Source organism: Schistosoma mansoni (assembly GCF_000237925.1).
Source record: "Schistosoma mansoni, WGS project CABG00000000 data, supercontig 0412, strain Puerto Rico, whole genome shotgun sequence".
Taxonomy (NCBI): domain Eukaryota; kingdom Metazoa; phylum Platyhelminthes; class Trematoda; order Strigeidida; family Schistosomatidae; genus Schistosoma; species Schistosoma mansoni.
This window is the reverse complement of record NW_017386249.1, coordinates 9,300-27,855: the sequence shown is the minus strand read 5'-3', so window position 1 is coordinate 27,855 and position 18,556 is coordinate 9,300. Positions and strand designations below refer to the sequence as shown.

At 36.6% G+C, this 18,556-nt stretch overlaps 1 protein-coding gene across 2 annotated transcripts; it reads left to right on the top strand.

Moving 5' to 3' along the window:
* Nucleotides 1–848: 848 nt before the first annotated feature.
* Nucleotides 849–10,764, top strand: Smp_069130.1 (heat shock protein 70 (hsp70)-4, putative; the record flags this gene model as incomplete). 2 transcript variants are annotated; one of them, XM_018792288.1, is made up of 9 exons in its annotated part: nt 849–961; nt 992–1,190; nt 1,227–1,449; nt 1,482–1,717; nt 1,751–2,122; nt 3,350–4,036; nt 5,202–5,519; nt 7,325–7,522; nt 10,501–10,764. In XM_018792288.1, the coding sequence occupies 9 exons, from the start codon at nt 849–851 to the stop codon at nt 10,696–10,698; spliced, it is 2,544 nt and encodes an 847-aa protein (XP_018644291.1). In that variant the 3' UTR covers nt 10,699–10,764. The 2 variants fall into 2 exon arrangements, with proteins under 2 accessions (XP_018644291.1, XP_018644292.1); XM_018792289.1 differs by lacking the exons at nt 5,202–5,519; nt 7,325–7,522; nt 10,501–10,764 and having other exon boundaries at nt 3,350–4,470.
* Between the last annotated feature and the right edge of the window lie 7,792 nt (nt 10,765–18,556).

Below are 18,556 nucleotides of genomic sequence, written 5' to 3'. Positions count from 1 at the left end.
ACACCTTCTATGTTTGAAGCGTTCCCCAACCAGTTGAAATCAGAAGTCAGACGAGAAGAGGTAGGAATGATATATTTGATACGTTATCAATATATCGGGAAGCGTTTACTCTGATCTGGCTAGCGAACGTAGGAGCTGTGTCTCACGCTGGATCGTAACGTGATCTGGTACGGATGTATGACCGAAAGCCTTCAGTTAAACATGTCCACTAAAAGCAATGTGATCAGCATCCAATGTCAAACACTTAATGAGCTATTGATTTTGGGGATTATTTACAGCTACAATAAGCTGAGCAACACCATCGGCTGACGTCTACAAAGTAATGTTCCGTGTCCTTTTCTAAGTCCCTCTCGCTGTGCAACCTGAATGAATAACCTCTTCATTCCGGTTTTGTAGGTACTGATTCAGGGAATCTCACCTTTATGCATTCAAAAGTCCCCTCCGACAAAGTATAGACAGATCTCAAAAATAATCCACTCGTCAATATTTTATGAATGCGTCTTGATTTTTATATGACAATCCTACTTTTTGGCCAGTTTCTTGTCCTTTTATCTTTAATGTTTACGCGAAATATCCTACAACTGGAACACGTGCCCCACAAAGAGGCGAAAATCTATGTATGTCAATATCTATGAATAAGAAGTAGTGACACATTTTCTTTGCGCATTCATTTAAGTCATTCGACAAAGTAACATCGGCTTAAACACATGCTAGTTTATGAATCAATTAGGATAACGCGAAAACCCAACTCGACAATTTGTTTAACTAAGTAGAACCTAGTAGAACCACATTCTAGACTTCGAAGCGCGAGAAGTTGTTTCTACGTTTCCCTGCTCGGCTGTTGTCTCATGGCTGTGTCAGTTGTCGGTTTTGATATAGGCTCTTTGACTTCTTACATTGGTGTTGCTAGAGGTGGCGGGGTTGAAGTGATTACAAACGAGTATAGTGAGAGGGCTACACCGTAAGTCTCTTGTGTTGTTGATCTTTTCAGAACATGTGTTGCATTTTCAGGGGATTTAGTCCTTGTAGGAACAGCTGCCAAGTTACAACAAGTTATGAATATCCAGAATACTTTTACAAGCTTTACTCGGTTGCTCGGGAAATGTCTGTCAGACTTCTCAGTTGTGAACGAAAGAAAGTTCATGACCCATCAAGTCGAAGCAGCTCGTGATGGTCGCATTACATTTTCGGTAAGTCTTATCATTTAGCAATTTTATTTTGTCAAGGCTTCTCTGAAAGGCCAAAAAACTCCTTTTGTCCCTGAGCAAATCTTGGCAATCCAAATGAATAAACTTAAGGAAATTACAGAGACTACTATTGGTTCTAAAGTGGTCGATGTTGTTGTCAACGTTCCTACCTACTACACAGATGCCGAACGAAGGTCTGTATTAGATGCCACAAAAGTGGCAGGATTGAACTGTGTAAAGCTAGTGAATGATATAACTGCAAGTAAGTTCTGCTTGGATTCCTAATCTCGTAAGTTGGTACCGCGTATGGGTTTTACAACACCGACTTACCACCAGCTGATCAACAGCCGAAAATAGTGGCATTTGTCAGTATCGGTTACAGTACAACTCAAGTTGGCATTTGCAGTTTCAACACAGGCAAGATGAAAGTCCTTGCAACGACATGTGATGCTTTTCTTGGTGGTCGGAATTTTGACGAAAAGCTTTTCAACAAGTTCGCTAGTGAATTTCAGCAACAATACAAACTGAAGGTACATTTGTGTTAGGTTTTTTCACCTTTGCAGGGTTCGTTATCATCCAAAGCGACTCTAAGATTGCTTCAGGAATGTGAAAAGCTCAAGAAGTCAATGAGTGCTAATTCCTCGGAGTTACCTATCAACGTCGAGTCCCTAGCAGAAGATCGAGATTTAACGAATAAAATGAAGCGGACTGATTTCGAAGAATTGTGCTCGGATCTCGTGGAACGATTTCAAATGTTGTTTACAAAGTGTCTTGATGTGGCTAAGTTGAAGTCGGAAGATGTACACTCAGTGGAACTCATTGGTGGTTCTTCACGTATGCCTATGATAAAGAACGTTGTCGCATCTGTCTTCAGACAAGAAGGAAGGACTAGCTTAAATGCTGATGAGGCTGTCGCTCGGGGATGTGCATTTCAGGTATGTCTTTGGATTCAATATAGTTTTAGACGAGTTCTATAGTTATTATTAATTCATGTAAAGACGGTTTTCTAAGCATTCATCGCAAATATATTTCAACTTGTTATTTGCACCTGCAGTTAGTTTATACCTGAAACCACAAAATTTTAGGAATCCCGTAGTCTAGAGTATGTTTTAGAAAATGCTAGAGCCTATTCGTAATAGTTGTGTTAACTCATAGCAGTTGTGATCTTACGGGTTCCAGAGACTTGTCTAGTCTATTCACATTTTTTCGCTTTTTACTGTCTGGTCTAACTTCACGAGTTTGTCGTAAATTACTGACATCAGTCTTTCCTCACAATTCCATCTGCTTTAGCTAATTCCACTGGTCCATCTAAAAATAATTTCACTAAACATGTCGTAAAAACTACCCATGATTTTAATAACGATTGCCAATAACATGCTGAACTATCACTTAATAGCTACTTAAAGGAAGGAACATCATTAAAAACAAACTCATCAGGGCTGTTTACTGTCACACAAAGTAGTCATCATTCAGAAACTGCTTATTAGAGCGTATATTAGCGAAGTCTTAGCTTATCCACACTGAAGTCTCGCTAACCGCTGTTCAACCAAGCGGATGAGTACAAGTAATTGACTTAAGCCAAACCTAGAGCAAAATGTTTTGAAGTAATTTATTCTAATATCACTTCATGTTTGAGAATACAGTTTGCCATTCTCCGTTTAACAAAACTGCATGCTCCAGGACAGCAAGTTTCCACAATGGAAAACTGAAAAATTGGACTATTTTGGAGGTAATTGAAAGTACGTTGTGACTTAATCATCATATAATACCGACCATCTTAGTTGTACCTTACTGTCTATTGGATATTCAACTGGCTTGATTCTGAATGTAAGCAGTAATGTGACCTGAAACATCAAGCAGTGGGACTCAGTAGAGTGCGTTTAAACTCATTAATTGTGGTCACAGATAAACAAGAAATGTTAATGCCTCATTTGTTGCAGCACGAGCTCCATAAACCATGTGTGTATGCCAACCCTGTTCTGTAGCAGATCCTCGTGCCTAAATTCACTTTCGCAAGTACCTACCATATGAAAAGTAGTATTTGAAAATTCTGTATTTTTTTAATCAGTAAATAAAGCCATTTAGTAATCCAGAGTCTAAGGTGGTCAGAAACTTTTGGAAGGTCTCATGCTTTAAATGTGATTTTAATCTTTACATTGTAGGCAGCTATCTGCTCCCCAGCTTTCAAGGTGAAAGACTTCAATGTCGTTGAACCATGTCTGTATCCTATTATAATACAATTTGATCAAGAGGAAGGTAGCAAACAATGCATGCAAACTGAAGAAATTGATGGCATATTAACAACACAAGGCAAAAATATGTGCATCGAAGTTTTCCCTTTTCTCCATCCTATTCCTTCTTCACGCCAGATCGTTCTTTTGCAACATGGTGCTTTTACTTTAGAAGCTCGATATGCGAATAAGGATGACTTACCAAACCAAAATATTGTCATTGGAACTTTCAAAATAGGAGACGCTTCCCAAATATTCTCAGAGCCTCGTAAAATCAAGCTTAAAATGCGTATGAATACCCATGGTATCTTCAATATTTCACAAGCACAATTAGTGGAAGAGTATGAAAAAGAAGTTGAAGTTAGTGTTTCTGAGGACAACTCTGTGGTTGATGGACCTCAAAACTCTAAACAGGAAGTAACCACAGCTAGCAATGAGGATACTGAGAGTCAGAATCCCCCGGTGGATACCAACCAAACAAACACGCAAGACTCTACTTCACCGAAAAAGAAAACAGTAATGAAAAAGAAAAAATTCACCAAGTATCATGATTTGAGCATTGAAGTTAGTAATATGCAGTTCACTACAAAACAACTCAATGAGTTCTGTGAAATCGGGGTATGTTACACGTTTTTCCACGCCCGATTTTGTCGCATATGTATCACTAGGTCTCCCTGAGTAAAAATAGATAATTCCAAGTTACAAAAATCCTTGTAAATTATAGATTTCATCTGTTGGAATTCCATTCAGTTCTTGTATTCGTTTTTTCACAACTCATTAGATGATTTTCAAAGTCTGTTTCATCTTGCACGGCGTATTTGATAAAAAGTGCAAATTAGTGACCAAATCGAGATGTTCACTAATAATATATGACTACCCTTGATATACATGAGGATCGTTATTTTTCAGAGTTCATCCATGAAATGTACCGTTGGATTTTCGTTATTGCATTTAAAAATCTACATACGAGAGTGTATTTCGTTCATTTTCGGAACGTTTTGCAAGTACTCAGTGTGATCTGGGTATTTTTTTGGTCATAACATCTATCTTTTTCATAGTAGATTGAATTTTTACTACAAAGAAATGTCTTAGTTTAAGTTATAAACATTCAGATAGTATTTTTCTAGCTGTACAAACGTGTGATATGTAAGTAATTCTCACCCGATTGGACTTTGTGGATTTGAAGTTTTAATAGAAACCCATGAAAGATATTAGCACTCGGTCCCCACTCCTTATTTCCACATACTGACTCATTACCACAGTTTCATTTTTCTAGGTTTTAAACATTCTTGGGTAGTATGTGTGATTGTAGTTAATCTGATGGTATACAGAACCTGTACTTTAGTGGTAACCATTATCCAGCTAATCCCAGTTGACAGATTACGCTTATGAACAACTGACCATCATTTGTTTCATTCAAACATGTGAAGGAACCGCCAACATTGTATAAGGGTAACTTTTGCCTCCACATCAGACTAAATTCCTATTATTGATATTCTAGTGTTGTCTCGATCACTACAAAACTACTCAAGCTTTGTGAATAGTTCAATATTGTAACAAAACAGAAAGTTGAGTATCACGATTTTCTATCATCCATCAAACTGAAAACAAGTAGTCTTAGGGTTTAGTATTTCCTAAGAATTTTCTTAAAATGGATTCGCCAAAATGAAAACAAATCTCGTACGAATATTTGGACCCTACGGTTAGTAATAGTTTGTATACACTGAAAATATATGCCATGTTTGTAGATTTTGCATCACATCTCAATTTTTGTTTTTAATAGGCTAATCTCATTCAGCAGGACAAATTGGAACGAGAACGAGTCAATTCTAAAAATGCTGTTGAAGAGTATGTTTATGAAATGCGGTCTAAACTTCAAGGACCATTGAACCCGTTCACCTCACCCACTGAGTCAGAATCACTACTTCACTTATTAGACATGACAGAAGAGTGGTTATATGGTGACGGTGAAAGCTTAAGACGTCAAGCTTATATAGATAAGCTCGCCGAGTTAAGGAGCAAGGGAGATCCGATTGTCCACCGAGCGAATGAACATCTTAATCGTCCTTTAGCCGTTGACAACTTCAATCGATCACTTGTGGTGAGTTATTTCACTAACATGTATATGCTACATTTTTATAATCCATTCACTAAACCTGTTAAGTCTAACATTACGTGAATCTATACTATAGTACTTGTCAAATCCAGTCATCTCAAAAATAATGTTCTGAATTCCATTCTACCTGGTTAAAAAGTCTCTGTGGTACCTTCATTCTCAACTCAGTCTAGTCCTTTGATACCTGTTTAATCACTGACTAACAGTAGTTGTCACGTTTGCATAATATTGTGTGATGAATAAAATCCCACCAAATTTGTTGGTTATGTAGATTAGTAATCAAGCACACTGATTATTAAAATCACCCGGATTAGTTACGACAACTATATATCCCAAGATGATTAAGGATAACTGCCAAATATTTCGTATACGAGTTCGTATTTTTGTGAAAGTAAACGATCAAGATTATCACTACTGTTAATGTTTTATTGCTCAAATTCTTCCTGGTAATTTGAGTTTGCTTTCGTCACTTCCGCTAAAAGAGCGTGTAAAGTGCCTTTTCATCTATTTTCAAAACATTCGCATTCAAAGTCGTTCAGTTAAAAACAGTAACAATATTATTTGCTTTTTAATTAATGATACTTGATATTAGTCATCTTGATTATAATGGAAATAAGTTATTAGATGTTCGACTTGACAATCACTGTAGAACTTTGTATTGTCCAAACAGGTTCTAAAAATCGTGTGTCAGTCAGTCAATCAGTTACAACGTAGAACTTCGTACGTACGTACATCAGTTCGAGTTGCCATACCACATTAGCACAGAGATGAAGTTGTCGATTCAAATCCCATATTGGTAGAAGTAGTAAGAGTATAAGTATTATGTGAAAGATAAGGGTTTGAAGATGTTATTCAAGGAGTATAATACGGTGAAATAAATTTGGAAAGAGAAAAAGGATAGGGACATGAAGAATTCAGGAGATTAGAATTTGGTAAAACACAAAGAGTGGATGCACCTTCGCCATTGCAAACGATTTTGAGCCATGTCCTTCAAGGTCTCTAACCATCGGTTGCTATCATCTCGCGAATCCCAACCAGGTAGTCTACACCTACCAACATGGCCCAGTCCGCTTGTCAGCGACTTCATGGATTTATGCCATGTTTTGGTATGGCCGCCCCTAGCTTTCTTCCAACCTGCTCCTACACCATAAAGCATTGCACGTCGGGGCAGTCGGTGGTTGGGCATACGTAACACATGTCCCAGCCATCTGGGACATGTGTGTAACAAAATAGATTGTAACACAGCGAACTAGTTAAAACTCTGGAATCCTAGAACTTTATTTCAGCCTGTGATAGCTGTAGATGTTCAAGTTTATAAAATCCCTTTTATAATTTATTCCTATTTAGCTGAATTAAATCTAAATTTTTCATAGAAATGGTATCATTGGTTCTGTCGATTCAAGCAACTGGCATCTCAAAAAGATTTTCGAAAACTACTAAGGTAGATCATGGTAACCATATTTCGCAGACTAAGCCAAATATTATGGCTGGCTTACTAAGTAACTGACAGTACATTTTTTGTCTTGGTGAAATCCAACGTCTTACTTAAAACCTTATCCCACTCAATATTTTTATAAAATGTGAAAAATATATTTGACCGTACGTAGTTATGGAAATTTTTCTTGGTCTTTATTAAAAACTACACATTGTTTATCTGTTCCCATCATTGTCAACACATTTAACTACTAGCAAAATTATGAAATACTTGTAATCGTGCAGTAACCTGTTGTTTTAGTTGCTATTTCAGTTGGACAGTTTTCTTATGATTATGTTTGACTTTCTTTGTAAAGCGTATAAGGAAAGTGTTAGACAGTGTTGCAGCTGGAGAACCAACATATGACCATTTAACACAGGCGCAAGTTAATCAGTTGGAAGATATGATAGTACAGTATGAGACCTGGTTGAACCAGCAAATGATGCAACAAAATCCTCGACCACAAACTTCAGATCCTGTAGTTAAAGTTACAGATATCATATCTCAACAGCAAGTAAGTAGTATACATTTTCCTTATTTTTCCAAGTTATTTATTTAAACTGAAATGCTTGTACACCATATATATATATAATATGCGCCACACAAATCACTCGGTTTTTGTGAGGCCTAAAATATCACATGTCTCCAATAAACATACTAATGTATCGTATGAATTCATTGCGGTATCATCTACTAATAGTGATTCTTCGAAACATTTCAAGACAAGGAAAAAACTAGCAACTTTTAATACCACTTAAGTTTCTTAAGCTTAACCGGAATAGAATTCTAGAGTTTTGGCTACTAGTTTATGTTTTCCGATTCAACATATTATTTGAGTGTCCGATGTATGGTCTAGAGCGTGTCACCTGTGGCGTGCCCCCAAATGCCCTGGTACGGCCGAGGGTGGGGAGAGTTAGCTCCCCCTCTCAAAATGCATACAACCACTATCAGGGAAGTTCTACTCATTGTCTTTTCGCGGCTGGGATGTTATTTACGAAGATGAGAGGACGAGAAGCGAATGTTCGGTACTTTACCCAGGTTAGCGGATACGGAGGATCCACCTAGGGTAGTTGGAAAACCCTGATTCCAGACCAATAGTGCACATGGGCTTCAGGATCCTGAAGGAACAAATGGCGTATGAACCAGTTGTTGGTCACCGGCTACCATAGGACTACATCTCCTGACCTTGTGAATCAGACTTTCTGGTGAAAGGCTCCGAGTGTGGCCCCCTAAGAAAACCATCTGCTTTGGTTTGGACACTCGGGCAGTATCACAGCCCACACACAAATCAAGTGACTTTTTTGGCGCATATGTATTTGGTGCTCCTTTGTACCAATACTTGTGTGTTCAAATAAATAAAACCGGTGGCGTAGGCAAGATATCCGTTTGCTATCCAAAAGGCGAGTTTACTGTGCACAAGTTCGCTCCGTCCTACTTTATGTGTGTAAATATTCGTTGGTCACTAGTATTCTACCATAGGTATCTTCGAAGCATCGAATCAGCAGTGCCTGATGTTATATCTTGTGGCCGAGTGGATGTCCAGTTGATGTGTCACCTGATAAGACCGCCAATCAGAGAGCATCGAATTATCGATTGGAACAGTGACATACGGAAACCGTGTGAGCAGTCTAGAGTACTTGTCGATCCTGTTTCTGTCTAGCCCAGCCAGTTAAGTCCAGAACAGCTTCTGCGATACGAATCTTTATATTTCAAACATACTGAGTTTATATATACCAATCAAACTGACCACATCGTACCAATAAAATAGAAAACAACATTTGTACAAGATTTAACCAAATGTGGCTGTGAATAAGGGGGACAGTAATCAATAGACTGGGTGTAATTCATGAATGGTAAATCGTATAACAATAGTTTATAGTTCAAAATGAAGCTCATGATAAGGGGAACATGAATATGAATAGTTTAGTCAGTTGGCAATGATACGATAGAAATATAGGCATAGTATTGGTCCATAAATGGATCCCAAATTTACCATTCACTATTGTTATCCGGATATAACACCTGAGTACTGGGTAGAGGTGGCAAGTCGGTTATTGAGGTAGTAAATCTTTACCAACTGTTTTATTAGAACATGTGTTACGTATATCCAACCACTACCCGTCTCGACAGGTGATGTCGTCTGGCGTAGGAGTAGGGTGGAAAAAACTAGCGTTGGCCAACTCCAAAATATGGCATCAGTCTGTAGAATCATTGACAGTTAGACTAAGCTGTTATTAGTTGTAGACTACTTCGTTGGGGTCCGTTTGATTATCGTAACCAGGGGTTAAAGACTGAATCACATGAGTCGGAATCGTTTACAGTGACACAGGTACATCTATTCCTTGTCTTTTCTCAGATTCTAAGCCTCTGGTTTCCTCGAGATTTACCTCACTAACTTATATTTTCTTAGATCGTATCTTCGATACTTAATCATTCTTGTTACCACTAATACTGTTACTACATCTACAACTTAGATTCTTCATGGCGATTTCATTTCTCTCTCTAAACCGGATATGGCAACTCGAACCGATGTACATACGTACTAGGTTCTACATTGCCACGAAGAAAGATAGAGATTCAGACAGAAAGAAACCATCAGCCTAGAACATGGCACAAATGTGCATCGGAACAAGTTGTCATACTAAATTAGCATGACGAGATAATAATAAAACAGATCTACATAATATAATAGCAACGATAAAAGAAAAGACTAATGCTTATAAATCTTATATGAAATGAGGAGTAGCTGGTAAACAAATGTATCAGTAATCCATACTTCTAATTTCTTTATCTCACTTAAGTATACCTCTTTAAGAAACTGGTTTAACGTTAATATTTTTTTCGACTTTCGGACGTGGATTTTGCTCAGTTACTAAGCTCAGGTTTATATTCTTAAATTTATACCTTTTCTATGCACCTATCTGATTATTAAAACTGAAGTGAATCGGAGTTTGAACAGGGTGCCAATGTTCAGAGAGTGAATGTTTAAACTGACATTGAGTAAGCTATTTTTAAAACTAATGATTCTGCCCCACCCACTGCTGTTTCTGTGCAATCCACATCAATCGAGGTACCAGCTGTCTGTCCTCCAAAATACCCTATTGTCCATAAAACCAATAGCACTGTGGCGCATGCTACTTATGGTAACAGACATTAGTAGAATGTAGCACCAATCGAAAGTAGGAGGCATGCGAACAAATTGAGAAGATTTAATCGAGGAGGACAGAAAGTAATTGTAGTAACAGAATTGAAGAATCATAAAACATGTAAAGGAAAACTGGTGGGAGATGTACAAATTATGTATTTAACGTATGGTTTTCATATTTTACAAAAGCAGGTAACAGCAGCTACTTACGTCATAGAACTCTTGTAACGAGTTAGCCATTGTTCAGATTGTGTAATATCGTAATTAAAATGTAGTTCTACTGTTAACAAAATTTCTTTTAATATTTTTGCTATTTAAACTTAGTTGTTTTTTCATTTAACTTTTAGGCCATGGAATCAGTGTGTCATCCCATTATCAATACTCCAAAACCTCCGACGGCGTCTCCTACAAATAATACTCCAGACCTTAACTCTCAAAATTCTGGACAGTCTAACGATGTGAATAATCCAAAAACAAATTGTAACCCCGGCACAAATCATTCCAAAAAGTGTGTTGATGATGAACAAAACATGGACTTAGATTAATGGGATATGACTTATTTCTTTGAAATCTTATAATGTGTTTCATTCAGCATTTTGTCCAATTCTTCATTGTTTGACTTTTGTTATGACTTTCTAAGTGGGTTCTGTATTATAAAGCGTTACATAGCGGCTTCTCATTCCCCCTCATCTGCGTGAATACGAATGATACGATGAAAAGTCTAGAGGCTTTTCTAAACGTTCACTTCAATGCAATGCCTGAAAAGTTTTTAAGCGTCCTCCGCTAGAAGTCTCCTGATGATTTTAGTGTTCTCTTTTAGCTAGAGCTTTTCGTTCGGAACAACTATCTAGAAGTATTTCATTTTCGCCCTGTTATGTGTTGGGTCAATACTGGTTTATTCATAAGGTAGTTCTGTCACTAGTTTCCTTTTTTATGTCCACTGAGTACTCAGCTCTCTGTTTCGTAAAGTCCTCTGGGTTATATGGCCGTTTACTACAAATATTAAGACTTGTTGCTGAAAAGTTACATTTAAAATTCAGCAACTAAGATTTAAATAATTCCAACGTTTCATCCAGCAAACCCTGAAGAAGTCCGAACAAGTCTTCTGGACGAAGCCTTGAGACTATTTAAATTTCAATTACAGATTATTTCAAATATAATTTTCACAAATATTGTCTTCTCTACGTTTGGCGACCGATTTTTGTCAGACTATTATTTCTAGTACTGACGAATATTCGTGTAAAATATTCAAACCGTTGGTGTTGGGTCCTCAGTCGAATATCTGTACAAGAAATCCCGCTTTGGATTTTACTATTTTTGTCAATGTGAGACCAGGTGACGTTCATTCCTCATCCTGCGGGGCCTCTAAGTATATATCCCGAATACAATTAATATTAAGTAAACTGTCTTCATTTAACTAAATGTAAATGTCGTAAGTAGTGTGTTTACGTCAGTTGTTGACAATTACAAGCACTTCAAATTCAATCTAGGCCAGGGCATGATATCTTAGTAGTAGCTGATGTGTCATGTCGATTGCCAGGTAAAAGACTATCTTAACGTGATCAGATTGAGCGTGCAACGAATAGTTTCTACTACTATCAAATCATCATGTTTATGCACATATAACGAGGGTAACGTCGATCTGGTGCGATAGACTTTCGGCTGCACTTAGCGTGAGTGTTGTAGTTCGTGCTTGGTTACAGAGACTGAAGCAGATTCAGTATCAGCTACTCTGCCTTCATTTAAATTGCCACTACTCTACGAACTCCTGTCTATTCATCCTACCCATTTAATCGATTTGACTATTTAAAATCTACTGCCAAATAATGAGCAGTGGTTCGGCAACAATATATAATCAGATTTTTTGTGGGTGACAATCCTGGTTGGCCATTTATGCATAAAGTTCTATCACAATTGGTATCAAACTGGTCCTGTTCGGTTTTAAACGTGTTGCAACTGCATGTCGTTTAATTAGGGTATAGTGTCTACTAGTCGTTTCCACATCAGACGTAGGTCGTATGACATTTTTAGTTTACTGGTCCGGTATATTCTAGATTTACAATGCGATCTGGGTAGTCGCTAAACACTCAGGAATGGAGCAAGAAGAAATGTCACAGCAGAATAACATGGATTTCCCATCTGCTTACAACTCAAAACCGAAGTATTAATCAGTAAGACGAAACAATTCCACATGCTTGACGTCAGTAAAGTGTGGAAATAGAATAAAACAAAGAGACCATAATGCGGAAGATCCAAAATTGTTCAGACATCCACTTATTTGTTGGTCATTTGCTCGACAGTTTGGATGATGCCGAAGTTGCGAAACCTTTCAAAATAGTCAAACGAAAGAATCCAAAGTATATGCTTCTCCAAAGCTGTTGCAACGAAAATATTTGAACCGAACTGACGTATCCAAAAGGACAGATAAATCTTGTTCTACCTTGGTGACCCTGTTTTCGTGAGATTATCTAGCGAGGTTTTGTTTTTATTTTTCTATGAACTGGTACCAAAATTCTAGTGTCTTCTCACTTCTGGGCTTTACTCAACTAGTCTGTTACCTAATCCATCTTCTGTTTCGAGAAAAATATTTTTGTTTTCTTACTCTTCTAGCATACCCACATATTTACTTTATCAATAAGCGAACAAGTTTATTTCTTCCGTATTATGACCTCTTAGTATAATTCTATTTTCACACCAACTCACTTCATTCAGCAGGTTTCTGACGTTAAGTATGTAGACTTGTTTCTTTTTACTGATTAATACTTTAATTTTAGGTCGAGATATTTGTTCTTTCTTTATTCCAGTTTATAAGTGGAAAATGTTGTATAAACATTTTCATATAACGGCTAACCAAAGTTACACAGATGACGTTCACTAGATGCTACTTTGATTTGTATGGTTTGGCAGAAATAATTTTTCAGTTTAAAATATACTAGTGATCCCAGTGTCATAAATGAAGTGAAAGTAGGATGTGATTGGCCGCTGAGTGTTAATAGACAGGTACTGACTACTTAGTGTGATCATATTGTTTTCATTACGTGTAGAGCAGACTGTTTGTAATTGTGTTGAATAAAATGTAGTATGCCCTAGTTCCTTGTTGTTAGTCATCTATCTTTTAAAAACCTGGTCCAGTCCTTATGTAGCCTGTCAACTGAGTATCCAGTTTAGTGGTGACATCATATTGATTACAGTTCTTACTGTTGTGTAATAATAGTATATTGTAGCAACAGAAAGTATTCTTACTCTGTCGTTATAACAGAACCATTAGCTAGTTCCATTATTATCTGGCTAACTGATATTAATGCTTTTATACGATCGTCATAAGATAAACTTTGGCTGATAAATTATCAACATTTCATTTAATATATCAAATGCCCTGGTACGGTCGAGAGTCCGTCCTTCCTCTCGAAATGCTCTCATATGGCCACGCGTATATAGCCTCTGTCAGGGAAGTCCTACTCACTGCCTTCTCGTGGCTGGGGTGTTGTTTACGAAATTGAGAGGCCGAAAAGCGAATGTCCGGCGCTTTAACCGGGTTGGTGGACGCGGAGGGTCCACCTAGGGGAGTTGGAAAACCCTGATTCCAAACCAATGGTGCACATGGACCTCAGGATCCGGAAGGAACAAATGGCGTATGAACCAGTCACTGGTCACCGGCTACCATGGGACTGCATATCCTTACGATGTTCCACTGCCCTGTGGATCAGACCTTAAGGTCAAAGGCTCGGGGTGTGGCCCCCTAAGAAAACCACCTGCTTCAGTTTGGGCACCCGAGCAGTATCACAACTCTCACACAAATCATATGTATTTGGTACCCCTTTGTACCAATATTTATGTGTTCAAATAAATAAAAAAAAACATTTAATATACAGTATAGTATTCTAGTAAAATTATTTAATCATCTATAGAAAACTATTAAATATAAAGTGAAGCCATTTACAAGACTGGATGGAACACTTTTAATCCATTGAATTAGACTATTCATAAAGATGAAAAGAATATCTAATAGCACACTACCTTTACATCCAACTCATGTAAATGATTTCAGGTTTTTTTTCACTGTTTCGACTAACCTTTTCTATTGTAGGTTATCTTATATTTCAAACAAATTCACTAAAAAAAGAGAACCATTAGTTGAATCTCATGTCTTAGTATTTAAATGTAATTATGTTAGAAATGCCAATGATAAATACTAAAATAGGACTGGGTGATTCTTCGAAATAATGAACAGAATTTACATTGTAAGTAGTAGGTCTAAGAAATAGTTCGTAAAATATAATTGTTAAGTAAATTTATCACCATATAGGATACACTAGTATGGTGTATACACATCATACTGAAACATTTCAAAAGAGATAAACAAGATAGTTTGACACTTTAGAAATCCTCCGGAATAATTCTACATTTTATTACTTTGATATCACGCGGTAAGAAGTAAATCGGATTAGCGCTTATTTCCATTGAAGATTAAATTGATCATTAGTTTCTATATCGCCCAATAGTTTATTTGTTAAGTAAGTTATAATCATGTGTATTCTTATGTTCAATGTTCTGTATATAAGCATATTATTTTCTTGTTAGATGAAAAATTCCATTCCGCTAAGTCAGATGCCTTGTTTTCCGATATCAATACAATCAAGGAGCTTACATTAATAATTTACTATCATAAGCAGTTATCATCCGGTCATATTGTCTCAAGTGAATGTGATCAATCAGTCAACAGTTATTTATTTCGTTTTTATATAGTTGAAATCATGAGCCAATTGAAGCTAGACCACCATATTTCCTGGAGTTCTAGTGGGAAGCAGTGACCAGTGGAGTTCAACTACGTCTGTTGTAGAGATATCAACTCTCTGAAGACATTTGGTGAATGGTTGCTCAGATTTCGTTGATTGGTTGAAGTTAGACATTAACACCGTTGGATGCCGACCGGCTCAGTGGTCTACCGTTTAAGTGCTATGGCGCGATACTGATAGATCCTAGGTTTGAATCTCTTGAGGCGGGATCGTGGATGTGCACTGCTGAGAAGTCCCATAATAGGACGAAACGGCCTTCCAGTGCTTCCAGGTTTTCCATAGTAGTCTAGCTTCAATTGACTCATGATTTCAACTATGAAAATACTAAAATCTCCACAAAACCCCTTCTGATTATTTCGTTTTATCAATCATAAATTCGTCCATGAAATCTTAATTCATAGCATATCTAGTCACTGTTTTTTTTGTTTTCAAGATAATCATTTGCGAAATTCGGTTCATTTTTAGCTATTAGTGTTCTGCTACAACTCTTTGCTTCATACAATCATGTCTATTTTCTTCTATACAAACAACAAATCGATATAAGTATTTCAATTGTTTTTCATAGTGATAATGTTTATTAATGAAAGTCAACTAAATGTGTAATGTATTACAAGATGCTTTCTAATGTAACCTGAAAAATACTTTACGGTCACGGTATTAGTAAATTGTATATCTTCTCACTAAGTGAATTTACTTACTAATTCTGTCAGCCATAATTTATTTTATTTATTTAAACACATAAATATTGGACCAAGGAGGCACCGGATACATATGCGCCATACAAATCTCATTTCATTTGTGTGAGGGCTGTGATACTGCTCAGGTGCCCAAACTGAAGCAGGTGGTTTTCTTAGGGTACCACACCCGGAGCCTTTGACCTAAAGGTCTGATCGACAAGGCAGTAGAGCATCGTAAGGATATGCAGTCCCATGGTAGCCGGTGACCAGCGATTGGTTCATACGCCATTTGTTCCGTCAGGATACTGGAACCAGCCCATGTACACCATTGGTTTGGAATCAGGGTTTTCTAACCCCCCTTGATGGACTTGCTGTGTCCACCAATTCGGGTAAAGCGCCAGGCATTCGCTTTTTGTCCTCTCAATTTCGTAAACAACAGTAATGTCACGAGAAGGCAGTGAGTAGGACTTCCGTGGCAGAGGCTATATACGCGTGGTCATATGAGAGCATTTGGAGAGGGAGAGCCGACTCTTCTCACTCTCGGCTGTACTAGGGCATTTGGGGGCTGTCAGCCATAAAGAATACTACCGTTCAAAGTGAATACCTATGTGTTCATGATAGTGTGAAATTTGGTTTATTTAATAATGTCAAATGTTCGTAATGTTAAAAATAAAACTCGATAAACTCACACTAATAATGATCATGTACTGTATTGAGTCTACTAATCAAACTCTTGATCCGATTTCCCACTCGTTTTTGTTAACTAAAGACTAAATCTACACGATAACTTGAACACAAGAGAAAAGGTGCGAAGTGCAAAATTCAAAGACTAGTGACAATGATTCGTTTCACTTCCAATATAAATCAAAAAGTGGTTTACGAAGACATCACTTTTTATATAATTTATTTATAGGTAGATTAACAGTCAGATTTGTAAAAATTGAACTGACTTATATTTAATAATAATAATTTAGTAACTTACTATGTGAACATATGGTTACAATATTGTATAATTAAGTATCTATAATCCTTCTTGGGATGTGAATACATGTCATACACAATTTAAAAAAAATCGATTTTGTATATCTTTCGCAGTCCAATCAATTAAACCACTGCCCTCCATATTATGCTCACTAGCGAATAAATTTCCGTAATTCCGATAAGCATCTGTGACTGATGGAATTCAATCATGTCTAGTGTGTAGCAGTTATCCATTAAATGCAATGAGTAATGGCTTCCTAATAGCGCAAATTTACTGAGTTTAGAAATTGAAATACGAAATTAATGGCCTGAATGTTAGGTGCTGTCTAAGAGATTGACGGTCATGGGTTTATTACTTCGTGTAATCTTTGGTGGTCACTATTGATGAGTCCTGTATTTGGATGAAGAGGTGTCCACTTCTTTTTCCTGGTTTTCGATTGTTTTATAACTCAGATCAGTCTATAATATCAACTATAAAACTCAACAATCTCGATAAACCTCTCGTACTTATATCAAAATAGTTCTTATAATAAATCAATATCAGCTGTGAGAATACTAAAAACCAGTAGGCAAAGAGAACGGTCCCTTCATTCAGTTCTCTTAAATATTGTAGAAGACTACTATTAACTAGACCTTCAAATTAGGACATATTACAACTCAAACAAATACTGTAATGATTTAGCTCAATACAATGGACGATGACAAACAATCTTAATAGGACTTAAACCTAATGACTTGCCTCCTACTAACAAATAAGCTCATTTATGTACAAATTTATATGAATCAATTATTTATTAATAAAGTCTGTCCTGAATTAATAAAACGAAATATTAAACCAAATGAAAGACCACACTGACTTGTTACGTAATCTCACATATATCTCCTTCTGATTAAAAGGAAAAAAACAGTTATTGAATATATTCTGAAGGTGTGCAAATGACTTCAGTTCATGAGGAAAATACCATTTTGACAATGTGAATGTCAATCGACTATTCCTTTCCTTACGAGTTAGAAATCTACAGATTAGTCATAATTTATTACAACACCTTCTAATGTAATATATAAGAACTTTCTTCTAAATTAGAGCGAATAGTTTCACAGTATTTGAGCGTCAAGTTGATGTAAGACATTAAATAGGAATAATATATTTGTAAAATCTCAGCGAATGAATTTGAAGTAAATCCAACGTTTCGCCTGGCAATCTGGTCCAAGCTTTTTTCAAGGAATTATCTCTTTCTGATGTAATAGTTGATCTATCTATCCATCAATCTATCCATTTGATCTGTCTATCCAAAGTGTTTATTTTCCTTCCATTATTACAAATACCTGCATCTTCCTCTCACTCTCTCTCTCTCTGTTGTTAACCCTTTCTTAAAAGGGATATAAATGTACAAGTAGTCTATTTATAGTATCGATTAAACTTAGTTGCTATTTCATCTTAGAATTGTAAAATAGTTTACTCTGTGTTTTTAAATGCTGGTCATAAATTTTTTTTAATTTTTTTTACAAACATTTTAAAAGTTTGTATTTGGCTATCTTCTTACCTCAACTAATTCAACTGAGAAATCGATGTAAAAACTTTATGTCGTTTTGAAAAATAAAAAGGCAGTTTGGTTTAGTAAGGTGTTCTATTTAATTATATACTATATATGTGAATAATGATTTGTGTAGATGTAATTTTTATCGTTCTTGCTTAACTATAAAAAAAAACAATATTATAACAAAGATGGATAGTGGCTAGCAGTGAAAACCAGGAAGCGCGTTTCGTCCTATTTGGGATTCGTCAGTTGGATGTACTTGCATCTCAGAGTTGATGTTCACTCTGGGACTCGAACGAAAAGAACGTCCTGGATTCCACTTCTAGCCACTATTCATCTTTGCTTATAATGCTTGTGAATTAAGGCAATATCGAAGTAATACGTACAGTATGCACATATGCCAATAACAGA